Below are 26932 nucleotides of genomic sequence, written 5' to 3' on the forward strand. Positions count from 1 at the left end.
GCTCCCAGAGGCCCAGGGAAGCAGCCCTGCCCATTCACCCACAACCCCAGGAAGCAGTGAGCCACCAGCTGAGACTCCCTGTGAAGCAGCCGGGCAGCCCAGGCAACCTGCTCTGACCCCAAGGAGCAGCTGAGCGGGTTGTTTTCAGATCAGCTCATCATGGAGTCCTCGACAGCAGCCATTTTGCCCTATATGAATACACCCTCAGCCCCAGGAAGGAGCTGGGCAAATCTCCCAGACCAGGTCGGTCCGTGGAGTTGCCTGTGTAATCTTCAGGTCCTGGAAGGTGCTCTGTCTGGGCGTACTGGTGCAGACTGGCCCCCATGTGGCCCTCAGACACTGGCAGGCACCCCATCCCACAGTGAGGCACAGTGTGCCACACCCACCTGGACCCACAGGGCTGCTCTATCCTCGCATGATCCACAGCAACTGGTGAGCACCCCACAGTTCCAGCTGGATGCCACACAACTAGACAGCAAAAACGGATGAATTTTATCATCATCAGGCTGGCCCTGCAAGAAATGCGTAAGGGACTCCTGCACTAGAAGTCAAAGGATGAGCTACCAACATGAAGACATGTGAAAGTATGAATCTCAATGCTAGGTCAAGTACACACACACACAAAAGAAGAAACCAAGAACAATCTAATGATTCGCATTTTTATTTTTACTCTTCCATGAATTATAGCTGCTATAGATTTAGTTAAGGGCTTTTTCACCTGTATTAATTAGAAATATAGTTATGTAATTTTCTTCTTGTACTCATTAGGCTTTTTAAAAAATTTATTTAATTGTAATTTTTATTGGAAAACAAATACACAATGGGGAATAGATTTGAGGCAAACTGTGCCAGAAGCAGATTTTCTTTAAGTGGTTAAACAAAGGTTAAAAAACCAATAGTGGCCGGCGCCGCGGCTCAATAGGCTAATCCTCCGCCTAGCGGCGCCGGCACACCGGGTTCTAGTCCCGGTCGGGGCACCGATCCTGTCCCGGTTGCCCCTCTTCCAGGCCAGCTCTCTGCTGTGGCCAGGGAGTGCAGTGGAGGATGGCCCAAGCCCTTGGGCCCTGCACCCCATGGGAGACCAGGATAAACACCTGGCTCCTGCCATCGGATCAGCGCGGTGCGCCGGCCGCAGCGCGCTACCGCGGCGGCCATTGGAGGGTGAACCAACGGCAAAAGGAAGACCTTTCTCTCTGTCTCTGTCTCTCACTGTCCACTCTGCCTGTCCAAAAAAAAAAAAAAAATTTAAATACAAATAAAAAAAAGAAAAAAAAAACCAATAGCAATAAAACAGGCTTTTTCCAGTATAGGAACAACAATATAAAAAAAAAAAGTGTAAAAGTTCCTGGATAATACACACATCTTGCAATAGTGCAACTTTTAAGTACATGTTGTTGATTATCCGTTGTTGCCTATCCGTAGTCAGCTCCACACTTCAACAACAACATGCTGACACTCCCTAAAGAAAACTATGTTTATAAGGGCATAACCCAGATGTTCGTCGCATTTAGCTCCATCTAAGTTCAGATGTGTAGAAGGGCTTAGATTTATCCAGAGTAAGCCACATGCAACATGGTAGTTGGTCAATTTCTAAAATAAGGTTTCAGGACAATGACAGCAAGATAAGGAAGAAAACACAGAGGAATGAAGTTCTAATCACTGTAATTTTTTTTTTTTTTTTTTTTTTTTTTTGCCAGTAGGGGCAAACCATTTACAGATGGGTTACAAAGGAAAGGCAAATAAAGGAATTTAACACATTCTGTACAATGTCTTCACTTTGCTGTCATGGTCAGTGAAAACTCTTTGTAGCGTACTTGACCATCACCATCAGTGTCTGCTTCCCCAAGCATTTCATCAACCTCTTCACCTGGTCACTCCCTCCCAGGTTTGTCATCACATGGCGAAGCTCTGCTGCACTCATGGAGCCATTGCTGTCCTTATCAAACACACGGAACACTTCTCTGGTGTCTTCTTCAATGTCTGCGTCTTTCGTTTTCCTTCCTGTCATTGTCAGAAGTTCAGGGAAGTCCATTGTGCCATTACCACATTCTCTAATCATGTCCTGTGACTCTGCTTCTGTGGGAATCTTCCCAGGAGACCTCATCACAGTTCCTAATTCCTTTGTTGTGAGAGTTGCGGCAACATCCTTGTCAGATAGTGGAAAAGCTTCTTTAGGGGCTGGCAATGTGGCTCAGCCTGCAGCGTCAGCATCCCATATGGGCCTGGTCAAGTTCTGGCTGCTCTGGGAAAGCAACAGAGGATGGCCCAAGTGCTTGGACCTCTGCACCCATGTGAGGGACCTGGAAGAAGCTCCTGGCTCCTAGACCAGCTCGGCTCCAGCCGTTGCAGCCATTTAATTTAGGGAGTGAACCAGTGGATTTTCTTTATTTATAGTAGGTTTCTTCTTTATTTCCTGAGAAAACGTATTGTTGTACTGTTATTCTTTCAATGCTCAGTGGAGGAATCGATGTGTGGTACATCAGGTTGAACCACCTCTTGCAATGTCTGCATCCCATGTCGGAGTGCCAGTTCAAGTCCTGGCTACTCTGCTTCCAATCCAGCTTCCTGATAATACTCCTGGGAAGACAGTGGAAGGGCCCCTGTCACCCATATGGGAGATCAGGATGCACTCCTGGCCCCTGGCTTTGGCCAAGCCCAGCCCCGACTATTGCAACCATTTAGAGAGTGAACCAACAGATGGAAGGTTCTTTGTCTCTCTCTGTCCCACCCCTCCCTCCCTCCCTCTCTCTCTCTCTGTCACTCTTTCCAAAAAATAAATCGATCTAAAAATAAATAATGATTTAGTAGAATTCACCATTAAACTTTTTAGACTTTTAATTATCTCTTGGGAAAGAAGGCATTAGCCATTCAAGGATAGAAAAGAGGTGGAATACAAGCAGATTGCATGCTCATGGACTGTGATACTGACCCTTCGCCTCCTCCCTGTTTCTCCTAGATCAGAATGACTACTTGCGTGCTCTACTACTAAGTCACCTTCTCACATAGCTTTCTCTGCTTACAGTGACTGCCCGATCTTCAACTTTTGTTTGCTCTGACACCTTCTCTGCCTCTCATACCACCTGACCTGATAGTTAAGTGCTTTGTGTCATCTGACACAGGCTCCTGGGGTCCCCATCCCTGGTTCCTATGAAAGAGTATCAGGGCCGGCACCTTGGCTCACTAGGCTAATCCTCCGCCTGCGGTGCCGGTGCCCCGGGTTCTAGTTCTGGTCGGGGCACCGGTTCTGTCCCAGTTGCTCCTCTTCCAGTCCAGCTCTCTGTTGTGGCCCGGGAAGGCAGTGGAGGATGGCCCAAGTGCTTGGGCCCTGCACCTGCGTGGGAGACCAGGAGGAAGCACCTGGTTCCTGGCTTTGGATCAGTGCAGCGTGCCATAGTGGCCATTTGGGAGGTGAATCAACGGAAGGAAGACCTTTCTCTCTGTCTCTCTCTCTCTCTCACTGTCTAACTGCCTGTCCAAAAAAAAAAAAAAAAGTGGTCTGTTGAAGAGACTTCTGCACTCCAAGTTTATGGCAGCACTATTCATAATAAGTGAGCTATGGAACAATTTAAGGATCTGCCAACAGAAGAACAGATAAAGGAATGTGGTAAACATGCCTTATGACTGAAGATGTCATTCATGACAATATGACTGAACCTAGAGGACATTATGTTAAGTGAAATAATTCAGGCACAAAATGACAAATCCAATATCTCACTCATATGTGGAATCTAAAAAAATTTGATTTCACAGAAGTTCAGGATAAATTAGTGGTTACTAGAGAGTGGAAAGGGGAGGAAGCAGTAGATAATGGGGAATCGGAAGAGATTAGTCAGTGGATATGATGTTACAGCTAGGGAGGAGGAATCTGTTCCAGTGTTCTATTGCATAGCAGGATGATTAGAGTTAACATAATATAACATAACTCATTCTGTATTTCAAAATAGAAGAGATAATTTTTAATATTTTCACCACAAAGAAATGATAGATGTCTGAGGTCATGGATATGCTACTTATTCTACTTTGATCATTATGAGATGATCAATGACCTGTCCAAAACAGCCCATTGAACCCCAAAAATATGTACAATTTTATTTCACTCAAAAATATAATAAAACAGCAAATAAATAAGTAAATAAAAGAAATAATACTATTCATAATGGCTCCCCAAAAATTAAAAAACAAGGTATAAACAAACTAGAATATGATCTGTATGCTTAAAACTTTAAAATGCTTATGAAAGAAATCAAATATCTAAATAAATGGAGAGATATACCATGTTCATGATGCAAAAGGATGAACTATTTAAATAGTTGGAAAATTTAGCCAGCACTTTGGCTCGGTAGGCTAAGCCTTCACCTACGGCGCCAGCATCCCATATGGGCACCTGTTCATGTCCAGCTGCTCATCTTCTGAACCAGCTCTCCGCTAATTGACTGGGAAAGCAGTGGAGGATGGCCCAAGTGCTTGGGTCTCTGCACCCATGTGGGAGACCCAGAAAAATCTCTTGGCTCTTGGCTTCTGATTGGCTCAGCTCTAGCCATTGTGGCCATTGGGGAGTGAACCAGAGGGTGGAAGACGTTTCTCTCTTTCTCTCCCTCTCTACCACTCAAATAAATAAAATCTTTAAAAAACAAATAAATTGGAGCTGAAGACCTTAAGTGCTTGCTTTTTGCCCATTGACCAGATTACTAGAACTATCTGCATTATCTATGCAGCATGGGGTTTTTATTATTTTTACCTAAAGATGTCTCTTTTTGGTAATGACAAACGTGTTTTTTAAAAAAGCCTGGTTTTTCTCAATACACCTTTAAAGGTTTTTAAATTGTTTCATATCTGGTCAAGTTGAGATTTTTAAGAACTTCATTTTTAATTTGTAATAAAAGTTTACAACTTGATTTTTTCAAAAAAGTCAACAAACTGCAAGCACCTGCTAATAAAGGTCTTAAATAATAAAAATAAATAAATAAAAAGTTGGAAAATCAGATATCACCAAAATTTAAAGCTCTTGATCTTAGCAAAAGGTAATGTTAAGAGAATGAAAAGACAAACTACAGCCTGGGAGAAAATATTTCCCTGTAACATATCCAACAAAGGACTTTTAATAAGACTATATAAAGAATTCCGAAGACTCAATAGTAAGAAAGAGACATCCAGCTTTAAAGTGGGCAAAAGATTTGAACAAATCACCGAAGAAGACACACACATGACAAGCACACTAAAAAGTTTGTAACATTACTTAACATTATTACTTAACATTAGTAACCACTGGAGAAATGCAAATGAAAACACTGATGTGTACCACTACAAGGCTTGAATGGTTAAAAACTAAACTAAGCTAAATTCTGGAGAAGATGCAAAGTAATTGAAGTCCATTGTTGATGGGAATTGAAAGTGGTATAAGTAGTTGGGAAATAGTTTGGTAGCTTCAAATAAAACTAAACATACATTTATGTGTGACCTAGGAATCCCATTTCTGAATATCTACTCTAGAAATAAAAATGTAGACTCATACAAAGACCTCTATAAGAATATTCATGATGAAGGGGGCCGGCGCCAAGGCTCACTTGGTTAATCCTCCACCTGTGGCTCTGGCATTCCATATGGGCACCGGGTTCTAGTCTCGGTTGCTCCTCTTCCAGTCCAGCTCTCTGCTGTGGCCCGGGAAGGCAGTGGAGGATGGCCCAAATGATTGTGACCCTGCACCCGCGTGGGAGACCAGGAAGAAGCTCCTGGCTCCGGATCGGTGCAGCGCACTGGCCATAGTGGCCATTTGGGGGGTGAACCAACAGAAGGAAGATCTTTCTCTCTCTCTCTCTCACTGTCTAACTCTATCTGTCAAAAAAAAAAAAAAAAAAAAAAAAGATTGTTCATGATGGCTCTACACATACCAGCAAAAAACATAAACAAAAGCAAAAACAAAAAAATATACCTCTGCAGGTGAATGGATAAATAAACTATGATGGATCATGTTGTGTGATGATACTCTGCAACAAAAAGGAACAAGCTACTGACATGTGCAATCATATGGATACATTTCTTTTTCTTTTTTCTTTTTTTTTTTGACAGGCAGAGTTAGTCAGTGAGAGAGAGAGACAGAGAGAAAGGTCTTCCTTCCGTTGGTTCACCCCCCAATGGCCGCTATGGTCGGCGTGCTGCGCCGATCCGAAGCCAGGAGCCAGGTGCTTCCTCCTGGTCTCCCATGCGGGTGCAGGGCCCAAGCACTTGGGCCATCCTCCACTGCCCTCCTGGGCCACAGCAGGGAGCTGGACTGGATAAGGAGCAACCGGGACAGAACCGGCGCCCCAACCAGACTAGAACGCGGGTGCCAGCGCCACAGGCAGTGGATTGGCCTAGTAAGCTGCAGCGACAGAACATTATACATATTGCATAAATCCATTAATTTAAAATTCTAGAAAAAAGCAAAACTAATTTATAATGAGAGAAAGCAGATCAGTGGTTGCCTGGGGATTGACTGAAGAATGGCAGCAGGAAGCTCTTGAAATGATGGACATTTTATTTTTTAAAAAGTTATTTATTTATTTATTTATTTATTTATTTAGAGGAGAGAGACAGAGAGAGACAGAGAGAGACATGATAGACACAGAGAAACTCCTAACATCTGGCTTACTGTCCAAAAAGGCTGAGGCCAGATCAGGCCCAAGCCAGGAGCCAGGAGCTCAACCAAGTCTTCCACATGGATGCCAGGGAACCAACTACGTGAGCCATCATCTGTTGTATCCCATTTCCTGTTAGCAGGACCCTGGAATCAGATGCAGACCTAGAACTCAAACCCAGGCATTCCAGTATAAGATGGGGACTTGTCAAATGCTGCCCCACATTCTGAATCTTGATTGTAGTGGTGGTTGTATGGGTATATATATTTGTTAATTCAAAGTTTATAACATTCATATCTTAGGACCTAACCAGCCCATTTGGGGAATATAGCGATGCTGATCAAATTGATGGTAGAGACATAATATTAGTAAATTATCAAATCCATTCAGTGTGTCTACTCAGGAGTGTCTTCCCTGAGTCTGAAGCTTCAGGCCTCCTGACTTGCACAACTTCTTCCAAGGCTTGGTTACTAAACTTATATTCAAACTGTTGTGTTGTGTTTGTCTCTCTCTTTTTAAAAAAAGATTTATTTATTTACTTGAAAGGCAGATTACAGAGAGGAGAGACACAAAGAGGAGAGATCTTCCATCCACGGATTCATTCCCCAAATGGCTGCAAGGACCAGGGCTGCGCCAGCCCAAAGCCACGAGCCAGGAGCTTCATTCAGATCTCCCACAGGACTGCAGGGACCCAAACACTTGGGCCATCTTCCACTGCTTTCTCAGGCACATCAGTAGGGAGCTGGACCAGAAGTGGAGCAGCTGGGGCTTGAACCAAGTGCCCATGTGGGATGTCCACGTATCAGACGGCTTTAACCTACTGCGCCACAATGCCAGCCCCTGTTGTGTTCTTTTTCTAAAGCGGCTTCCTTAATTGTTACTTGTAGGCTCTAGCCACTGCGGACTAGATTTTTTTTTTTTTAAATTAAGTGGGATAGGAAACGTGACTGTATTTTGAGCAATTTTTGTTTTAGCTTACTTAATGGATCAGGTTATAAAAAAACGATTATTCCTGGATTTGGTTAAACACACACATACACAAAACTTGCAAGTTCAGTGCTGTGCAGAAACCCATGCACATGTACACAAGACATATACATACAGGGTGAGTGCTTGGCAGAGCGGTTAAGATGCCACCTGGCATAACCAAATGCTGTGCAGCTGTGCCTGGGTTCCGTTCCTGGCTCTGGCTGCTGCTTCCTTCTTCCTTCTAATGCGTACCCCGGGTGCGGTGAAGTAGTGAGACCTTTTCACCCATGTGGGAGACCCAGATTGAATTCTCAGCTCCTGGCTTCAGCCTAGCTGAGTCCTGGCTTCAAGGGCATTTGGGGAGTAAAATAGTGTATGTGGAAAACTCTCTCTGTGCGTGTCTCTCTCTCTACCTTCTGTCTTTCAAACAAAACAAATACATTTTTAAAAGTAAAAGTTTTTTTAAAAGAAAGAGACATGTACACACTCAGTACAGCACTGTTTGTAAGAGTGAATATTCAGAAGCAACCTAAATGTTCAGCGGTGGAAGAATAAATATCCCGTAGTCCATGTGTGCAGTGGAAATCTATACAGCTAAAATGAAAGAAAGAACGCTCTGTGCATCAGGCAAGAGGACTCTCATACACACAACATTAAGCAAAAAAGGCAAGCTGAATAAGGTTACCTAAAGCATGATATTACTTTGATAAAGGTTAAAATAGTTTTTAAAACAATGCTATGTCTGATGAGTTTCAATGTATTGCTTGTAGATAAATCACATACTAAGAGTCTGCAAAAAGTTAACAAGAAAATGCAGATGAAAAACTATACATGATTTTCAAACTTTCTTCACCAAAGTAAACTTATCTTTTAATTCGTTTTCGTGAACTTCACATATAGAAAAAGAATTAAAACATGCTTGAGGCTACTAGAGAAGTAATTCAAGACAGAACAGCGGTTATCTCTGAGGCCAAAGGAGGCAGGGTACACACAGGCTCGAATTTTATATGAAATTTTCATTCATTTTCTAAAGAATAGATATGAGGCAAAGAAAAGTGGGGATATTTAACAAAGCTGGTTAGTGGGTACCTGGATTTTTGCTACTTTATTCAGATGGTTTTCTGACTGTTTTGTATTCTGTATACGTATTGTTCTAGTCATTGGGAGTATGAATTATTTCATATTTGTGTAGTGTGGGCCTTCACCTGTTGAGTGAAGGTGGTGGCCTTATGAAGTAGGTGCCACAGAAATTATTCACCCGATTTCATAGACAGGAACCTAAAAAAGCAGAACGATTTCCTAACAGCCGGACTGGGACTCGGCTGTTTCTTGTTTCGCCCAGATTTGCTTGAAACGCACCGGAGAGCTTTCCCTCCAGCGCCGGTGACCCGATGGCAGCCCGAGGGGTCTGCACCACCCACCCCAGCCTTGGTGAAGCCCCTGAGCATTGCGGGGAGGAGCTGTGCAGACACCAGCCCGGGAGTTCTGGAGCGCTTGGGGGCCCCAGCGCTGCCTTCCACCGGCTGGATGCTGACGCAGACGCCCGCCACCAGCCAGCGCAGCCCCGACTCCAGAGGACCCGCGCACTCCGTGTCTTTATATTCTCATACAGCAGCTCTTGCATATCCACGACTTCTCACTCGGCGCTCCTGCCGCTCACTTTCCGAATAGAGACCTATTTAAGGTTGATCAAAATGCAGCAAAGTCCAGTTCGCTCGCCCCACACTCCCATCCCTCAAAGACTTTGTTCTCTCTTGCCTGTAAACTTTCACGCAAACGGCGGCGGCCGTCGGAGATGAAGCTTGGCGCTTTTTAAATCGCCAACGCGCAGACACCGTTCGTTGCTAAAGATTTTTTTTTTTTTTTTTAAAGACCTCTCTGGGCGGCCTGAGATGCGCAGTGCATGGCCCTTTTCGTCTGCGCTGACTCGCGAGCGGTCTGGAAGCCGGTGGCGTGGCAATCGGAAGCTTTAGAACTTTATTTCGGCACGAGGGGGTACGACACCGAAGGGAAGAAGAGCGCAGGGCAGCTCCGAAGCCCGGCAAGTCCAGGGAGACCGTGCGGCGCGCCAGGCTAAGGGCTGCGACTTTCCGGCGGGCACCGGTCCCGGACGTCTCGAGCCAAGAACCCGGGCCCCCTCGCGGCCCAGCTGCCCGCGGAGGCCACAGGTCCCTTTAAGGCGCCCGGCGAGCGGAGAAAAGGGAGCGCAGGGGGCGGGAGGAGGGCTCGCGAGCGCGCGCCACGTGACTCGGCGGCCAAGTGCGCTGGGGAGTTTGACAGGAGTTTGAATCGGCCTCGGGGGCTTTCTGCAGCCGGCCGGGCAGAGCAGCGGCCGCAGCCCGGGCGAGCGCGAGCAGCAGCGCCCCCGCGACCCGTCCAGCCAGCCTGGATCCCGGCCTGCCGACGGCCACCCAGCTCGCTTCCCCAGCCGCGGGCCAGCAGCCCCCAGCCCCAGCGCGGCCGCAGCCCCCGCGCGAGGGAGCCGAGCCCCTACGCTGTGCCCACGTCCCACGGCTCCAGCATGTCCTCGACGGAGAGCCCCAGTCGTGCGGCGGACAAGTCGCCGCGCCAGCAGGTACCGTGCGCGCCCCCCGGCTCTCTCGCAGCCCCCTCCGCGCCCTCGGGGTCTGGCCTGACCCTTGGGCAGTCCGGAGCTCGCCCCCGGGGGGAGTGGGAGGAGGGAACGAGCGCCCTCCCCGGCCCCCGACCCCGCCACCGCTGTGACGCGCCGCGGGCTCTGTCTCTGCAGGTGGACCGCCTGCTCGAGGGGCTGCGCTGGCGGCGGCTGGAGGAGCCGCTGGGCTTCATCAAAGTCCTCCAGTGGGTAAGTCTCTGTCCCGGCCCCGGGCTATTTCGGGAACCTGGGCTGTGACGCTGACCCAAAGCAATGTGGCCCGGTGGGGGCTGGGGAGGTGCTTCGGCCGGGCCTCGGCGGAAGGGTGGGGGGCGGCGACAGGTGGGCGGGGGAGGGGCGGGCTGGGGCAGCTTCTGCGGCACTTGGTGGCAGGAGGGTGAGGAGCAAGGCATGCGGAGTCCCGGATTCGGTCCTTCTATGTGCAAGGAGCCTTTGCCCAGGGCGCTCACATTTCACTCGGGCGAGAGGACCCGGGTGTAACCTTTCCAGAACTCTGATCCTGCACATACCACTCCTGGGTGGCAGGGGGGAGGGAGGGGGTGGAGGACGAGGAGGACGAGGTCCGCTCCTCACCACGAGGGAAGCTGCAGAGGGCAAAGGAGCAAGGAGGCGGGCAGTGAAAACCATCTTGCCCCCAAAACCTCTAGGATGTGGGAGATCCTGGGGGTGGTCTCAGAGGACAGGCCCCCAGCTTAGGGTTCCCTTGGTTCCCTTGGGTGAATGAATGAAGCTCATGGTTCTAGGTTTAAATACGTGGGAAAAAATTAAGACAAAAAAAAATCACACACAGACTTGGCTAAAATAATAGTGTGTGGAATAACACAGAATACTGAACCGGAGCCCTAAGTCCTACACCTGGATCAGCCTTTCCCGGCTGTGTGACCTTCAACAAGTTGCTTCTCTGGGCTTCATTTTGCAATGTCAGTCAAATGCTGGTCCCACCATCCCTAGGGTTCTGTTATGCTTTCAGTCAATTGGTGTGCTAGAATATGGACCTATGGTAGACGTGCCCTGTGACCTTGAAAAGAATCACAGGCCCAGGTCCTCAGTTTCCCCTGACATGGGCTGGTAGAAATGCCATCTTGTACTCTCACTGGTCCTTTGAGACTCTGGTATGTGGTGTGAATTAGGAATGTGGACAGGTGCAGTCACATTTTCAAATCATGAAGACTTGTTGGGGATCATTTAATGCACCATTACGGAAGAAATTTTCAGGTAGACCAATGGTGTGCAAATAACTTAATTAGTGTGCTCTCAACACAGGATTCAACCAGGGAATTAGTTACGGTTAATAGTGAGAAGGATTGAGATCTAAAGGGCTTTGAACTCACTGGAGTCGGGAGTTAGCACTGTGTCACCAACTTCTAAATCATAGTTTGGATGAGAATCCTCAAATCTGGAATTTAGGGGCAAAAGCACAATTGGATTATCTCTGGATATGTGCAAGATCTGGCTGGGGCTGCCGGCCAGCCTGGGGCGCTCCCAAGAGCAAACTCTGGGGGCTGGTGGGGACTTTCCACTGTCCTTACTCCCTCAAGAGCTGTAGGACCTGCTGCTGCTGAAGCTCCTTCCTCCTTCTACCCCGCAAAGTACAAGAGGGGGCCCTAAAAGGCTGATCTTAAGGCTCCCCGTAACTGGCACCCGGGACCAGGAAAGCCATGTGTGCAGTCCAGAGGAGCAGGACCCGAGATGTGAGATTACAGTTTTATCATTAAACTCGGCAAAACAGATCTAATGGAAGTTGGAGACAGAGCATCAAGGGATGAGCCAAACAGTGAGGTTGTTAGACTATAGACTGTTCTTCCCTGCGGAGAGCCTCAAAAGCTGCCTCCTTCAATCCTGCTAGCCACTACCCACCCCTGCAGGCCACCTGCACCGTTTCTTTAAGAGCTGCACAGAGCAATGCCTAGGGCAGTGACCCAGTCTCCTCCCAGAGTCGGTGCCCATGCCCTGTGAACTAAGAGCTGTCTGACTTTTACAATCCTCAGCTTCTTAGAGAAGGGGTTATGCAAAACAGAGACCCTTTTTTTCACAGTATTAAATCCAGGGGCTGGGGGCTAAACTCCAAACTCAGTCTGAATTTACCAGGTGGCATCGTAAGGAGACAGGACTTGCCTTTGCTGCTGTTCTGGGTGGCCTGAATTCAGGGCATGAGTTTCGCAGTCTGGAGCTTCTGAAAGTAAGCTCACATGAAAGTACATAGAAGTTGGCCAGCGCCATGGCTCACTAGGCTATTCCTCCACCTTGCGGAGCCAGCACACCGGGTTCTAGTCCCGGTTGGGGCGCCGGATTCTGTCCCAGTTGCCCCTCTTCCAGGCCAGCTCTCTGCTGTGGCCTGGGAGTACAGTGGAGGATGGCCCAAGTGCTTGGGCCCTGCACCCCATGGGAGACCAGGAGAAGCACCTAGCACCTGGCTTTGGATCAGCACGGTGTGCAGGCTGCAGCACACTGGCCGCAGCGGCCATTGGAGGGTGAACCAATGGCAAAGGAAGATCTTTCTCTCTGTCTCTCTCACTGTCCACTCTGCCTGTCAAAAAAAAAAAAAAGTACATAGAAGCAGCACCAGAAATGATAGTGGAAATGTCACTTGGATTTTCACCTATTTCTAACTAGAGAAGGAAAAAAAAAAAAAACCAGGCCCCATAAATCATGCAGTTATTGTTACAGTAAATGAAAAAATTTATCATTGTTACCAAAAATCAAACATTTTACTGGAACCTTTGGAGAAGAAAGTAATGTTATTCTTTTTATTTGTCAGGAATTTGTTTAGAGTATCTATTTTTTTAAAAAGTTTTTATTTATTTTGTAAAGCAAAGCACAGGAAGATAGCAATAGAGATAAAGAGAGGGGATGGGGAAGAGATGATATCTATCTTCCACCTGCTGATTTACTTCCCAAATTCCCACAACAGCCAGGACTGGACCAGGCCAAAGTTAGGAGCCAGGTGCTCCATTTCAGTCTCCCATATGAGTGGCAGGAACCCAAGACCTAGAACTATCCCTGCTTCCCCCTAAGCTGTGCATTAGCAGGAAGCTGGATTGGAGACAGAGCGGGGACCTGGACCCGGGCACCTTGCTATGGGTTGCGAGCATCCAAAGTGGTATCTTTTTTTTTTTTTTTTTGACAGGCAGAGTGGACAGTGAGAGAGAGAGACAGAGAGAAAGGTCTTCCTTTTGCCGTTGGTTCACCCTCCAATGGCCGCCGCGGTAGGCGCGCTGCGGCCGGCGCACCGCGCTGTTCCGATGGCAGGAACCAGGTGCTTCTCCTGGTCTCCCATGGGGTGCAGGGCCCAAGGACTTGGGCCATCCTCCACTGCACTCCCTGGCTACAGCAGAGAGCTGGCCTGGAAGAGGGGCAATCGGGACAGGACCGGTGCCCCGACCGGGACTAGAACCCGGTGTGCCGGCGCTGCAAGGTGGAGGATTAGCCTAGTGAGCCGCGGCGCCGGCCCAAAGTGGTATCTTAACTGCTGTACCAAAACACCCACCTGTGGGGTTTTGTTGTTGTTGTTTTTGACAGGCAGAGTGGACAGTGAGAGTGAGAGAGAGAGAGAGAGAAAGGTCTTCCTTTGCCGTTGGTTCATCCTCCAATGGCCGCTGCGGCCTGCACACCGTGCTGATCCAAAGCCAGGTGCCAGGTGCTTCTCCTGGTCTCCCATGGGGTGCAGGGCCCAAGCACTTGGGCCATCCTCCACTGCACTCCTGGGCCACAGCAGAGAGCTGGCCTGGAAGAGGGGCAACCAGGACAGAATCCGGCGCCCCAACCGGGACTAGAACCCGGTGTGCTGGTGCCGCAGGTGGAGGATTAGCCTATTGAGCCGTGGCACTGGCCACACCTGTGTTTTTAAAATTTCAACTCAATTACAATTCTGGAGCCTCACTAAGTCTTCACTGAAGCAGCAAAATAACCTGGGTATGGACAAGTTATTGGAAAATTAGTTTAAAAAAAAGAAAAGGAAAGGAAATGCCAGACTTTGAGATCAGATGGACTTGGTTTAAACTCGGTCACTTCTGCTTTCTAGCCCTGGAACAGTGGGTAAGTGATGGAATCTTCATGGGCCTCAGCTTCCTCACCTGTTGATGGGGTACGACCTATTTCATTGGCTCACTGGGAGGAGGACAGGAGGTAGTATTGAGCATTCAGCAAGGCTACGGTGAGCCTGGCACTGCAGGAAATACTCAGGGAGTGTTGTTCCCCGCCCCTCCTATTCCTGAATCTCTCCCTGCAAAGCTTTTCCCCTTTGCACACTGTCCAGCTGGACTTGTCCTTGCAGAGATGGTTGGAATGCCACTGCCAAATCCTCAGTTTGAGGGTAAGGCATGAAAGAATCACTGAGTGGCTCCATCATTTTCCCCATTTACCTACAAATCAATCATCCTACCTTTAAGTGGGTGTACCTTCTTGGTCAATAACACACCTTCGGGGTGCCAAAGTCACATATTTGATCCGGAATCTCTGTAATGAAAATCTGCTTTTCAGGAAGTTTGGGTGGGGGGTGGGTGTTGAAAGAGCTGATTGTAGGAGTAGGATTTGGGCAGAGAACTTACCTCTCTGGTCCCTACACTAACTGGTGGTGACACAGATTTATCCCAGTAACCAAGTCAGCACCAAAGTAGAGCCTCAGGCTTAAGCTGGCAAGCTTATTCATTTTTTTTTTTTTAATCTATTTATTTATTTGAAAGGCAGAATTACAGAGAGCCAGAGGCAGAGAGAGAGTCTTCCATATGCTGATCCATTCCCTAGATGGCCTCAACAGCCAGAATTGGGCCGATCCAAAGTCAGGAGCCAGGAGCTTCTTCCAGGCCTCCCACTTGGGTGCAAGGGCCCAAGGACTTGGGTCATCCTTCACTGCTTTCCCAGATCATAGCAGAGAGCTGGATTGGAAGTGGAGCAACTGGGACTTGAACCTGCACCCATATGGGATGCCAGTACTGCAGCCGTGGCTTTACCTGCTACATCATAGCGTCAGCCCTGGCAAGGTTATTCTGACATCTTTGCAGAGGAGATTCCAAGGCAGAAGGAAGGGGAGGTGGAGGGCAGAGTGTGGCCAGCATTGTCCCCAGCAGGGTAACTGCAGCAGGAGGAAGGGCAGCTGGTTCCAGAACTCCAGAAATCCCCCTCGTCTCAGGACCTCCGGCTGTCCTTGGCTGCTGCTGTTCTCGATGAAGAAACATTTCTCATCTCAGAGGCTTGTAGTTGGTGCAAGGGGTGTTTTCCCGCGCTCTCTCCGGTGGCTCAGTCACCAGGCACAGTTAGGGAAGAAAGCAAATCTGGTGCTGAAAGGTGAAGGGTTAGGTGCCAAGGGAGGGGCCTGGTGAGGGTGCCTTTCTCTGTTCTGGCAACCCAGGGCACAGTGAGCCCCTTGCTCCTTGTACCTTTAGAGATCTCTTCTTTAGCTTCAATAACTCTGATGCAGGGTATGTGTTTGTCTTTTGTTTTTTAAAGATTAATTTATTTATTTGAAAGGGAGAGGCAGACAGAGAGAAAGAGAGAGAGATCTTCCATCTGCTGGTTCACTCCCCAGATGGTGGCAATGGCTGGAGCTGGGATGATATGAAGCCAGCTCCTTCTGGGTCTCCCACGCGGGTGCAGAGGCCCAAGGACTTGAATCCTCCTCTGCTGTTTTCCCAGGCGCATTAGCAGGGAGCCAGATCAAAGTGGAGCAGCCAGGACTTGAACTGGCACTCATATGGGATGCCAGCACTGCAGGCAGTGGCTTTACCCACAACACCACAGAGCCAGCCTGTTTGTTTTAACACCACACTCCAGGTCTTCTTTATCTTCCTGTTTATAGCACTTGGCACAAGGTATGCTTGATAGGTATTGAATTAATGAATGAATGAAGAGGCAAAAGCACAGGATGGGAACTCAGAAGATGTGAATTCTGAGCCTGGCTCTCTCATTAGCTAGATGTGACTTTGGGAAAGTCACTTACTCTTTGGGGACTTCAGTTTTTACCTCAGTGAAATGGAGCCTTTGGGTTTGATCATCACAGAGATCCTTGTTCTGCTGCTCTCCAAGCTTGTGCAAGTCTCCTCACTTATCCCATTGTCCACAGTTGTAGCAAACTATGTGTCATCCCACACCATCTGAGTGGGGGCTGGCGCTGTGGCGTAGCAGGATAAGCCGCAGCCTGCGGTGTCAGCATCTCATATGGGTGCCGATTCGGGACCCAGCTGCTCCACTTCCGATCCAGCTTTCTGCTGTGACCTGGAAAAGCAGTAGAGGATGGCCCAGGTCCTTGGGCCCCTGCACCCGTGTGGGAGACCCAGAGGAGGCTCCTGGCTCCTGGCTTCAGATCAGCCCAGCTCTGGCCATCCCGGTCATTTGGGGAGTGAACCAGCGGATGGAAGACCTCTCTCTCTCTCTCTCTGCCTCCTTCTCTCTCAGTGTAACTCTGACTTTCAAATTAATAAATAAATCTTAAAAAATATATTCTGGCAAAGGGTTATCCTGTAAGATGTTTAGAGAATTTTGTTTTTAAAGAATCAGACTAGAGGGGCCGGCGCTGTGGCGCAGTGGGTTAATCCCCTGGCCTGAAGCGCCGGCATCCCATATGGGCACTGGTTCTAGTCCCGGCTGCTCCTCTTCTGATCCATCTCTCTGCTTGTGGGAAAGCAGTAGAAGATGACCCAAGTCCTTGGGCCCCTGCACCCACGTGGGAGACCCAGAAAAAGCTCCTGGCTCCTGACTTCGGATCAGCACAGCTCCGGCCGTTGCGGCCAATTGGGGAGTGAACCACTGGATGGAAGACCTCTCTCTCTGCCTCTCCTCTCTCTGTGTAACTCTGGCTTTCAAATTAATAAATAAATCTTTTTTTTTTTTTTTGGACAGGCAGAGTGGTGGATAGTGAGAGAGAGAGAGAGACAGAGAGAAAGGTCTTCCTTTTTGCCGTTAGTCCACCCTCCAATGGCCACTGCGGCCGGCGCATCTCGCTGATCCGAAGCCAGGAGCCAGGTGCTTCTCCTGGTCTCCCATGCGGGTGCAGGGCCCAAGGACTTGGGCCATCCTCCACTGCCTTCCCGGGCCACAGCAGAGAGCTGGCCTGGAAGAGGGGCAACTGGGATAGAATCCGGCGCCCCAACCAGGACTAGAACCCGGTGTGCCAGCGCCGCAAGGCGGAGGATTAGCCTGTTAAGCCACGGTGCCGGCCAGTAAATAAATCTTTTAAAAAAAGAGAGAAAAGAATCAGACTAGAAGAGAAGAGAGTTAATATTTAAGTTCCTGTGGACATATTTACATATTTTACGCTTTGAGGAATCAGAAAGCAGGGTTCAGGATTTTTAGAACCCCAAGGTCATCAATTACACATAACAGTACTTTCAGTGTTGATAGAAAAATTCAGTACTCTGTGCTATCCAACACAGTACCTGCTAGCTGCATGTGGCCTTGTGCACTTGAAATGTGGTTAGTGTGACTGACAACTGAATTCTTAGTCTAATTTAACCTAAATTAATTTAAATTTAAGTGGCGATGCTTAGCTGGTAGCTACCCTTTTGGATAGTGCAGTTCTAGAGTACGAGCTCCATGAGGACAGAGAATGTTTTTCTCTTTTTTTCCCCTCTTTTTAAAATTTATTTGAAAGGCAGAATTACAGAAAAAGAAGGAAAGACAGAGATCTTCCATCTGCTGTTTCACTCCCCAGATGGCTGGGCCAGTCGGAAGCCAGGAGCCAGGAGCTTCTTCTGGGTCTCCCACATGGTTGGCAGGGGCCCAAGCACTTGGGCCATCCTTTACTGCTCTTCCCAGGCCATTAGCAGGGAGCTGGACCAGAAATGGAGCAGCCAGGACATGAACCAGCGCCTGTATGGGATGCCAGCGTTGTAGGCAGCAGCTTAACCCTCTATGACACAGTGCATCCCTTTTATCTGTTTATGTCAGTGCTAACTAATAGTGCGTAGGAAAGTGCTCGGTGGGTAGTCACTGCTCAGTAGCTGGCATCTCTCTGTGGGCTGCCTGACAGGAGAGTGCTGGCACAGAGGCCGCTCCATAACTGACCAGTCCCTGCCCCCAAACCAGGAATAGAAAACCTGCTTTCTTAGGGCACTTGGAAGGAGCCATTTACTAACTGCCATGCGTACAAATATATCCACCTGTGCTGCCCTCCCTGGAATGGGACATCCTAATTACCCCCCTATTCTGGGCACCAGAAGCTAAAGGAATAAAGAAACCCCTAAGAGGAGTCAGCGAGCCGAGGAGCCAGTGAGGCGCGGAGAACTGCTGTGAGGGAGGGCTAGGGAAGTTCCCCCGTTAGGCCCGGGAGGCAGCTTGGAGAAGAGGCTTCCAGGGACTTCCTTCCAACTCTGTCAAGACGATGAGAAAACCAGGTTCCGCTGCAGCTTCCAATGCTTCATTTAACTCAGGTTACTTAAGCACTGGAGAGAGAGCGTACCCTCTCCTTTCCTGCATGTATTTTAAACTGCTAAGAACAGATCCTACACTTGATCGCAGCCAAAAGGCTGAGAAGCAATTCCTGGATGTATTTTAAAATGGAGACAATTCTCATGTGTGTGGTACAGATCTCCCCACTGCAACCTTTAGAGAGAGGTCAGTGGCTCCAGCACGGAGATGTGCCAGGCCAGGCAATGCAAGGCGGACACCACCCAGGGGCAGAACGCAGCTGTTGGCAAGCCCAGCCAAGAGCTCGCTGATAGTATCACCCTCAGAGAGTGAGAGAATTCCAGAGCTGCAAAAGGCCCCCGGACGATAACCTCCAAACTCTTCATTTTACTCATGAGGAGACCAAGGCTGCAAGAGCAGAGTCATCCGTATGATTAGTGACAGGGCCAGAACCCGGACTTCCAGACTTCTAACCCAGGTCTCTTTTGAATGCACAACACTAACAAGCATTGGCAAAACAACATGCATACAACTCTATTCTAGACTCTGGGTGCATGGCTGGCATGTAGACCAGCTGACATCTAGGTGCTTAATGTCCAAGACACCCAGTCACAGACAAGCACACACACACAAAATGAACAATTAACAGAATAAGCTCCTTGCTTAACAAGTATGACTACATCATGTACAAGCCAAAGGAGCCCAGGGCTGAGCAGACGATGTGGGAGGGTAAGAGATGCCAATTTCTCACCTCCTTTTCTAACCAAAGTGTGTTTCCCAGAAAGAAATTTAAAAATCACAGGATGAAGACATTTTATTTCGCTCGAGACAGCAGGTGTAGTGAAACGTGATGAAAGGTGGAGAAGAAAACAATTCAGGGGATTGGAAACACCTCTGGTTCTTAACACCGAGAATGGCAGCATCAACAGATTACAAAGGGAAATACCAGTGGGGTAAGAGTGGAGGCCGATAAGGCAAGTGGTGGAAGGTGCTTCTCCCTGGGCTTGAGCCACAACTGTCAGCACCGGCCCAGCCAGCACTGCCAGCTGGGAGGAAATGTGCTTTTAGAGAAGAATTAGGCTGTCAGTACCATAGGATGGCAGCCTGGCCCCTCTGGATGTGGTGGATGTTGTCCCCTTCTAGCTGTACCATTCCTCCGGGGAGACAGGAGACCACAGGAGACCACCAAGGTAATGATAAGACTCAATGACTGGTTCAGTGGGGAAGTGAAAAGCATTCCAGCCATGCCTAGTGGAGGTTAGTTCTTGTTTCTGAAGGTGCCTCTCTCTTGAGGAGGAAATGCAAGTCTAGTTGTGAGCTAGAGGTTTCCAAAAGTCTGAATAGCAGAGGTTTTGGGTGGTCACCAACTCAAGGAGGCTACCTAGGGTCCGCAGTGGCCTGCCTACTGGGGAGACCTGGAAACTGTGCATTTCCTTTCTCTTCATCTCCTTCTCAAACAGCACTCAAAGACAACCTAATTCATCTGGCTATTTGGTCTAGCACCCAATACAGTGAACACATCTCAGGAACATGATAAAAGGGAATCCTGACCCTCCCCCACCCTCCATGCCTGCACCTGCTGGGAGTCAGGGGGCGGTTCTTCACCTTGGCCAGCTGAAGCCTTCTGACTCTCAAAGGGGCTTCACTCTCTCTCAGCTCTTTGCTATTTTCGCCTTCGGGTCCTGCGGTTCCTACAGCGGGGAGACAGGAGCAATGGTTCGCTGCAACAACGAAGCCAAGGATGTGAGCTCCATCATTGTTTTGTTCGGCTATCCCTTCAGGTGAGCAGGAACTGGTTCTTACCCAACACGGCCTCTCGCACTGAATTGACAGGGCCTGTGTGGTCATCTCCTCCTCCTCCTCCAGAAACCTAAAGACCGCTTGTTGTGTGCTACCCCAGATTCAGATAGCATAAGATCGGGACCTTTTCTGCCTGGTAGCAATTTCAGACACACTGATCAAAGAAAGACATGGGGGGAAACAGATAGGTTATTGTTCCAGCCCATAGACAAGCACAAGCAGGTGACAATGGCTCCCACAGAAAGAACCCAGGCAGTTTGGGATGCAGACTTACAGGAGGCTGGGCAGGTTGTGCAGGTCTTCGTGACCCTCAGCTGCCTCCTCTCTGTGAGAGGGTAAGGAAGCCTCTGTGTACTTAGCTCCTTAACAGTTGAGGCGGGATGCTTAGCTGGTACCACCAGAGTGTGAGGAGGCACGCCTTGACTAGGAGGCAGAGGAGAATTTTCTTTCTTGGGTATCTGGAAACTGAGGGAGTGCGGAGTCCAAGTGCGAAGAGGAGGATGGGGATGGGGCTCACCTTTTCAGAAAATTCTAGAATCAGGCCTCAGGTTTAATCCACTGTTTCTTGTATATAACAGGCTGTGTTTTTCTCTTCATTTAGTGCAACATAATCTAGTTTGGGAGCCTACGTAAGGCCAGGGAATGGGTGGTTTCAACCTGAACTTGGCCACTGTGGGCCAAGCTTTCCCAGGGCGACACAATGAAGCTGACCTACCAGTTGTTTGGCTACCAGAAATAGATGGACTTTATGTCTTGTGCCCTAAGAGTCCTTGGAGATACAGATGTGCCACATTTGGGCAAGGGAGTGAGTGTGGGGTGATGGTTGTTGGGGAGGACGTAGGGTTCCTCTGGAATCTCAGGGAAGTTTCTGTCTTGATTGTAAGATTCCTTCCAGACCCAGCTCTTCCTACACAACCCCTTTCTTGGTCCCATAAGAGCCCCAGCACAAGGCCTAGCACAGGACTGCCCCTGGGGCAGGCGGAGGGAGGAGCGCCTGGGCTCAGGACAGCCGCTCATGCTTCCTGCAGGTTGCACCGGATCGAGTATGAGATGCCTCTCTGTGATGACGACTCGTCCTCCAAGACCATGCACCTCATGGGGGACTTCTCCGCCCCGGCCGAGTTCTTCGTGACCCTCGGCATCTTCTCCTTCTTCTATACCATGGCTGCACTTGTCGTCTACTTGCGCTTCCACAAGCTCTACACGGAGAACAAGCGCTTCCCGCTGGTGGTGAGTGAGCGAGCCCCTCCAGGAATGGGCGAAGCTGCTGAGGAGGCACGGGGGGCTGGGGTCAGAAGCCTTGCTGGGTCCCTGAAACATGTGTGGAGCCTCTGCCTTCAACCTCCCATTGCTTGCTCCTGCTCACTGGAGGCTCCCTAGTAGCACAGACTGCCTGGGTTCAAATCCCACCACTGTCCCCTGCTAGCTGTGTGACCTTGGGTAAGTTACTTGGCCTCTCTCAACCTCAGGCTCCTCATACCATGGAAGAATCCATGGAAAGGATCCGCTGTATAGTTAACCTCAGCACATGTGAGCTCCTGTTATTCATGCTAGGTGGAAGATGTGCCAGAGGGGGCCCCGTTGTCTGCTGCCCTCTGCCACTGCTGAGGGCTGAGCAGTGGTGATCAGAGGACAAGTTGAGAGGCATGAGTGGGGAGTTTGAGCCACGTGGGTTTGACAGTGAGGCTAGCTGGGTACTTTGTGACCTGACATGAGTTCAGAGGACACAGGCAAGGAGTACCTGCATGGCAGGGTTCCTTTGGTGGTACTGACCACATTTTTTACGACAGTCTGGGTCCCCTGGAGCTCTAGGGTTGGAGAAGAGGGGAAGAGGCAGTTGTCCCCAGGCCCCAGGATGGTAAGAAGAAAAGAGGCGGAGACTCGGCCGAGTGGGGCCTCTCTGAGTGCATTTCCCACCCCCTTCTGCCCCCAGGACTTCTGTGTGACTGTCTCCTTCACCTTCTTCTGGCTGGTAGCTGCAGCTGCCTGGGGCAAAGGCCTGACCGACGTCAAGGGGGCCACGCGGCCATCCAGCCTGACGGCAGCCATGTCCGTGTGCCATGGAGAGGAAGCCGTGTGCAGTGCCGGGGCCACACCCTCCATGGGACTGGCCAACATCTCTGTGGTGAGACCCTGAGGCCAGCGATACGATCTGGGGGAGGCAGCACTAGCCCAGCTGCTCGGGCTGGCCCAGATAGCAGGTTCTGAGAGGCACAGAGGTGTCCCCAGTGTTGGTGTCCCTTGGGCCTGATGCTGGCTGCTGGTGCCTGGCTGACATGGAGAAGACATCTTGGGATGAAGGGAACTGGAGAGCCGCTCTGTCTCCCAGTTCCCACCACGCTGTCTGTGTGGCTGCCGGCTGCTCCTGCTGTCCATGTCCCGTGATGTGTGTGTGTGCCCACATGAGCGCGTGAATAGGGCCGGGGCGGGGCTGAAGCTGGGAGCAGACCCCGAGTGAGTGAGAAGGGACTCATTATCACTTGGCCCTCCTGAGGGGAAAGGGGCTTTGTGGCAATGGTGGGTCCAGCTGGAATGCACATGTTTGGCCATGTGCTAAAATGTTGTGTCCATGTCAGTTGAGAAATAGCTGAGGCTATGGGCTTCTCAGTTGCACCCTGTCACCCCAGCTGCCTCAGTCTGGCTCTGCAAATACCTTAGGCTTTTCCAAACCCCACAACTGAGATGTTTAGTGGTTATTATATTGGAGAGCTTTCTGAAACTTACTGGAACCTTGCTGATAGGTTCCCTCCCTAACACCAACATTTTATTATAAAAAGTTTCACACATACAGCAAAGTTGAAAGCATTTTCTTAAAGATTTATTTATTTCAGAGGCAGAGTTACAAAGAGAGGGAGAGACAGAAAGAGGTCTTCCATCTGCTGGTTCACTCCCCAAATGTTCGCAACAGGTGGAGCTGGGCTGATCTGAAGCCAGGAGCCAGGAGCTTCTTCCAGGTCTCCCCAAGCGCTTGGGCCATTCTCCACTGCCTTCTCAGGCCATCAGCAGGGAGCTGGATATGAAGTGGAGCAGCCTGGTATCGAACCAGCACCCATATAGGATGCCAGCACCGCAGGCAGGTGTATAACCTACCACACCACAGCACCAGCCCCTGAAAGATTTATGTATTTATTTGAAAGGCATAATTACAGACAGAGAGGAAGAGGCAGAGAGAAGTCTTCCATCTTCTGGTTCATTCCCCAAATGGCCGCAACACTGGGCTGATCAGAAGCAAGGAGCCAGGACTTTCCTTCGGGTCTCCCATGTGGGTGCAGGGGCCCAAGCATCTTCCACTGCTTTCCCAGGTCATTAGCAGGGAGTTGGATCCCAAGTGGAGCAGCCAGGACTTGAACCATATGGGATGCTGGTGCTGCAGATGGAGGCTTAACCTACTACGCCACAGCGCTGGCCCCAAGTTAAAAGCATTTTACAGTGGACACCCACATACTTAGCACCTAGACTGTACTTTTAACACTTTACAAATCTTTTCATCACATTTTATTCCTAGTGTACTTCAAAATTAATTGCAGGCATCACTACACTTCCCCCATTTACTTCCTGCTGTTCTGTTTTTTAAATATTTTGAATGACTATGTAAATTTACTGCAGGCTGGGTCCCTGCTCCTAGGAGAGGGACACCTCGGACAGTGCCGGCCATACCCACCCTCTGCAGGTGCTCCCAACAGGGCTCCATAGGTGCAGTGGGAAGCTCTCCTGGCCCCCACCTCTTGACTCCTCGCTCTGCCTATTGCATGATGGTCATTCCAGGACCAGATTCTGCTAGAGACCAAGAGCACATTCCTGGGCAGACTAACACGTTCCCCAGAGAACTGCCTAATGGGTGATGGCTTTGACCCCTGCCTCTATATCCAGCTTTCTGCTCCTATAGTCTTCCCAGCCCTCTGTGTGCCCCTCTTCCCTCATCCCTGTCCCCTGATGCCCTCCGTGCCATTCTCACAAACTCCCCTGATGTCTTTGCAGCTCTTCGGCTTTATCAACTTCTTCCTGTGGGCCGGGAACTGTTGGTTTGTGTTCAAGGAGACCCCATGGCATGGACAGGGCCAGGACCAGGGCCAGGGCCCCAGCCAGGAAAGCGCAGCCGAGCAGGGAGCAGTGGAGAAGCAGTAAGCAGCCCCCACCTGGCTACTCCCGAACTGGACAGCACCTCTTCACCACCTCCGGCTTCCAGGACCTCCCTCTTCCTCCTCCTCCACTTCCCCTCCCCCATCAGTCTGGGATGGGCAGGCATCAGCTGGTGGAAACCTGAGCAGCCTTCCCATGGCTTCCTATCCCTTCTCTCGCTGGAGCCCCAGATGGCAGGAGCTCAGTGCTTCTTGTGAACGGCCTGGATCCAGGTATCTTACCTGGGTCTCACCTGGACCCTCATAGCCTCAGTCTACCAGCTACTGCTGCAGGTGAGGGTTGGGGCAGGAAACCAGAGGCCCGAGACTGGCTCAGCAGCTCCTGTCTGTCCAATGTAGCGGGGGAGGGGAGCATGGCTGGCAGCCTTCCCCCTGGTCCCCTGTGGCCGGGTGGCCACTGTGGTTGGGTGGCCCCCTCACAGGCAGCCATCTGGTCTCTGTGCCTGATCCCCGGTCAGCCCAGAGCTCCGCGGGCTTCCACTCTGTTCTCTGCTGTCCGTGTGGACCAGGGAGGCAGTCTGGCCTAGCAAACAGCCCTTTCCAGGGTCCTGATGAGGTCCTCGCTCAGCTGGGATCAGGTAAATTGCAACCTGAACTAAAGCCAAGAAAACTGCTGGCAGAATCAGCTTCTTGGAGCCCCTCAGCCCCCGCCCCCTAGGCCGGGGCACTTCCCACCAACACTGTCAGCTCTACTCACTCTGGAAACTCCGTCCCTCCCCCCTACCCAGTCCTCCCTCCTGGGCTGTCTCATACCTGTGACACTAGGTGAGGGGGCTCGGAGCAGCCTCACTTCAGTGCCCCCACACCCACCTCCCCCTCCCCAACCCTCTCCCTTCTCCAGCCTCTTGGACGGGAGGCATTTGAGATCCTCTCTGAAGATGGGTGGGGCCTGCCTTTCATTCCTGTGGGGCCAGAAGGGGGCTTTCACAAGGCCCAAAGGACCATCAGGAGGCCAAGTTGCCCCAGAGCCCCAGGACGTGGATGCGTGGGCCCACTTCTTCCTTCCTCTCTGCCCCTGCTCCTTCCACGACCTCTTCTCATCTTTACAAAAGGATGCGTCCTGTCCCCTTGCCCTCCCATTCCGCCCTCTTCCTCTTTCCTCCCAGCCGCCATCCCCTCCCCAGTCCAGGGCAGGCCGATGCTATTGGTGCTTCTTCACTTCGGGACCCAGTTCCATATTTGTCTTCAGTGTGTCTCCTCTTCCTGACCTCCTTCAGTCCCTCTCGACACCCCCAAGCTCTGGGAGTCGGGGCTGGCTGGGTGAGGGCCATCTGCCTCCCACCCAGCTCAAAATGCTCCATCTGACTTGGCCATAGGGCTGCCCGCAGAAAGATGAAAAGAATCCAGCCATTTTCCAATCCCATGCCAGTTGGCCCATTTAGTATCCTAAAGGTCAATGTGCCCTGTGCCAGTCTCTCCTCTGGGCGCAGCCAACCCCTTTCAGCTTCCTCCCTCCCTGGATGCATCCACAGTAACATGTGCATTACTGGGGTACCCAGGGGTCTGGCCCACCACTTCCTCTTTGGATCAGAGTTTGGGTTGGGGGGATGTGAGATTTACACCCCCAAAGGCTCCAGAGTCCCTTGGTGGAAGAATTAGGATGTTGGTTTTGTGTTTTAGGTTGTGGGGAAGGGGTCTGAGGAGCAGAAAGGCGATGAGGTGAGAATATTCTGAAACTCACTCTCTCTGTCCGTCCTGAGCTGTCCCCATGGTTACTCAAGGACAAGGGGGGACGGTTTTGCCGGCAGCTCCAGAGAACAATGGGGTGACCTTCACTTTCCTTCAGGCCAGCCCCTGGGGGTGGTCCGTGAGCAGCTTCTGACGGAACTTTGTTTGGATTCTGTGTCTGTATTTGTAATTTATTTGAAATATGATGGATAAAGTAGTCTCACTTGGGGGCCACGGTTAGCAGCTATAGTCCCCTTCAACTAGGGAACTGGGGGGCGGGGATCTGCTCCTGCCGAGGACCCCAGCCCAGGCCTCTCGCCGGAGCACAGGAGCCTCCTCTGCTTCTCCCGAAGAGGCTGCCGTGTTCTCAGCTGGCAGAGCCTCCATTCTGGCTGTCGTCTCCCTCTCCACCGCACCCTGGGAGGAAAGGCCACTTCACCTCATTACCTCCAGAGGGCTGGGCTGTCCTCACAGGACTTCTGTCCCCTCCAACCAGGGCTGTCATTGCCATTTTGCCTAGTGGGGCCTGAGGTAGGAGACGGTGTCTGGTTTCTCCAGCTGCTGCAGGAGACCAGGCAGGGCACTTGCCGTTTGCCCTAGTGAACCTTGACCCTGCCAGGGAGCCACCCAGGACCTCTCCTGGCCACAGATTCCCTCCAGCGTCATGGTCATCGGTCTCCTATGTTGGGGATTGCAGATGGGGTGGGGGGAGAATGTTGCATGTCGTTTTCTGGTGCTTGTTATTACACATTTGAATAAACAGTGCT

The 26932-nt window shown here is 50.3% G+C and overlaps 1 protein-coding gene and 2 pseudogenes across 1 annotated transcript; 1 reads left to right on the forward strand and 2 right to left on the reverse strand.

Annotated features, from left to right (window-relative positions):
• Positions 1–1772: 1772 nt before the first annotated feature.
• LOC133760887 (calmodulin-like) lies at positions 1773–2167 on the reverse strand (annotated as a pseudogene).
• Positions 2168–10103: 7936 nt separating this feature from the next.
• On the forward strand, positions 10104–26895 carry SYPL2 (synaptophysin like 2). Its single transcript, XM_062193462.1, has 6 exons — positions 10104–10158; positions 10333–10407; positions 20215–20339; positions 21387–21588; positions 22292–22483; positions 24337–26895. The coding sequence occupies exons 1-6, from the start codon at positions 10105–10107 to the stop codon at positions 24481–24483; spliced, it is 795 nt and encodes a 264-aa protein (XP_062049446.1). The 5' UTR covers position 10104; the 3' UTR covers positions 24484–26895.
• Positions 18471–18689, reverse strand: LOC133761218 (U2 spliceosomal RNA; annotated as a pseudogene).
• Positions 26896–26932: the final 37 nt, after the last annotated feature.

The sequence above is a fragment of the Lepus europaeus genome, chromosome 5 (assembly GCF_033115175.1).
Source record: "Lepus europaeus isolate LE1 chromosome 5, mLepTim1.pri, whole genome shotgun sequence".
In the NCBI taxonomy this organism is placed as follows: domain Eukaryota; kingdom Metazoa; phylum Chordata; class Mammalia; order Lagomorpha; family Leporidae; genus Lepus; species Lepus europaeus.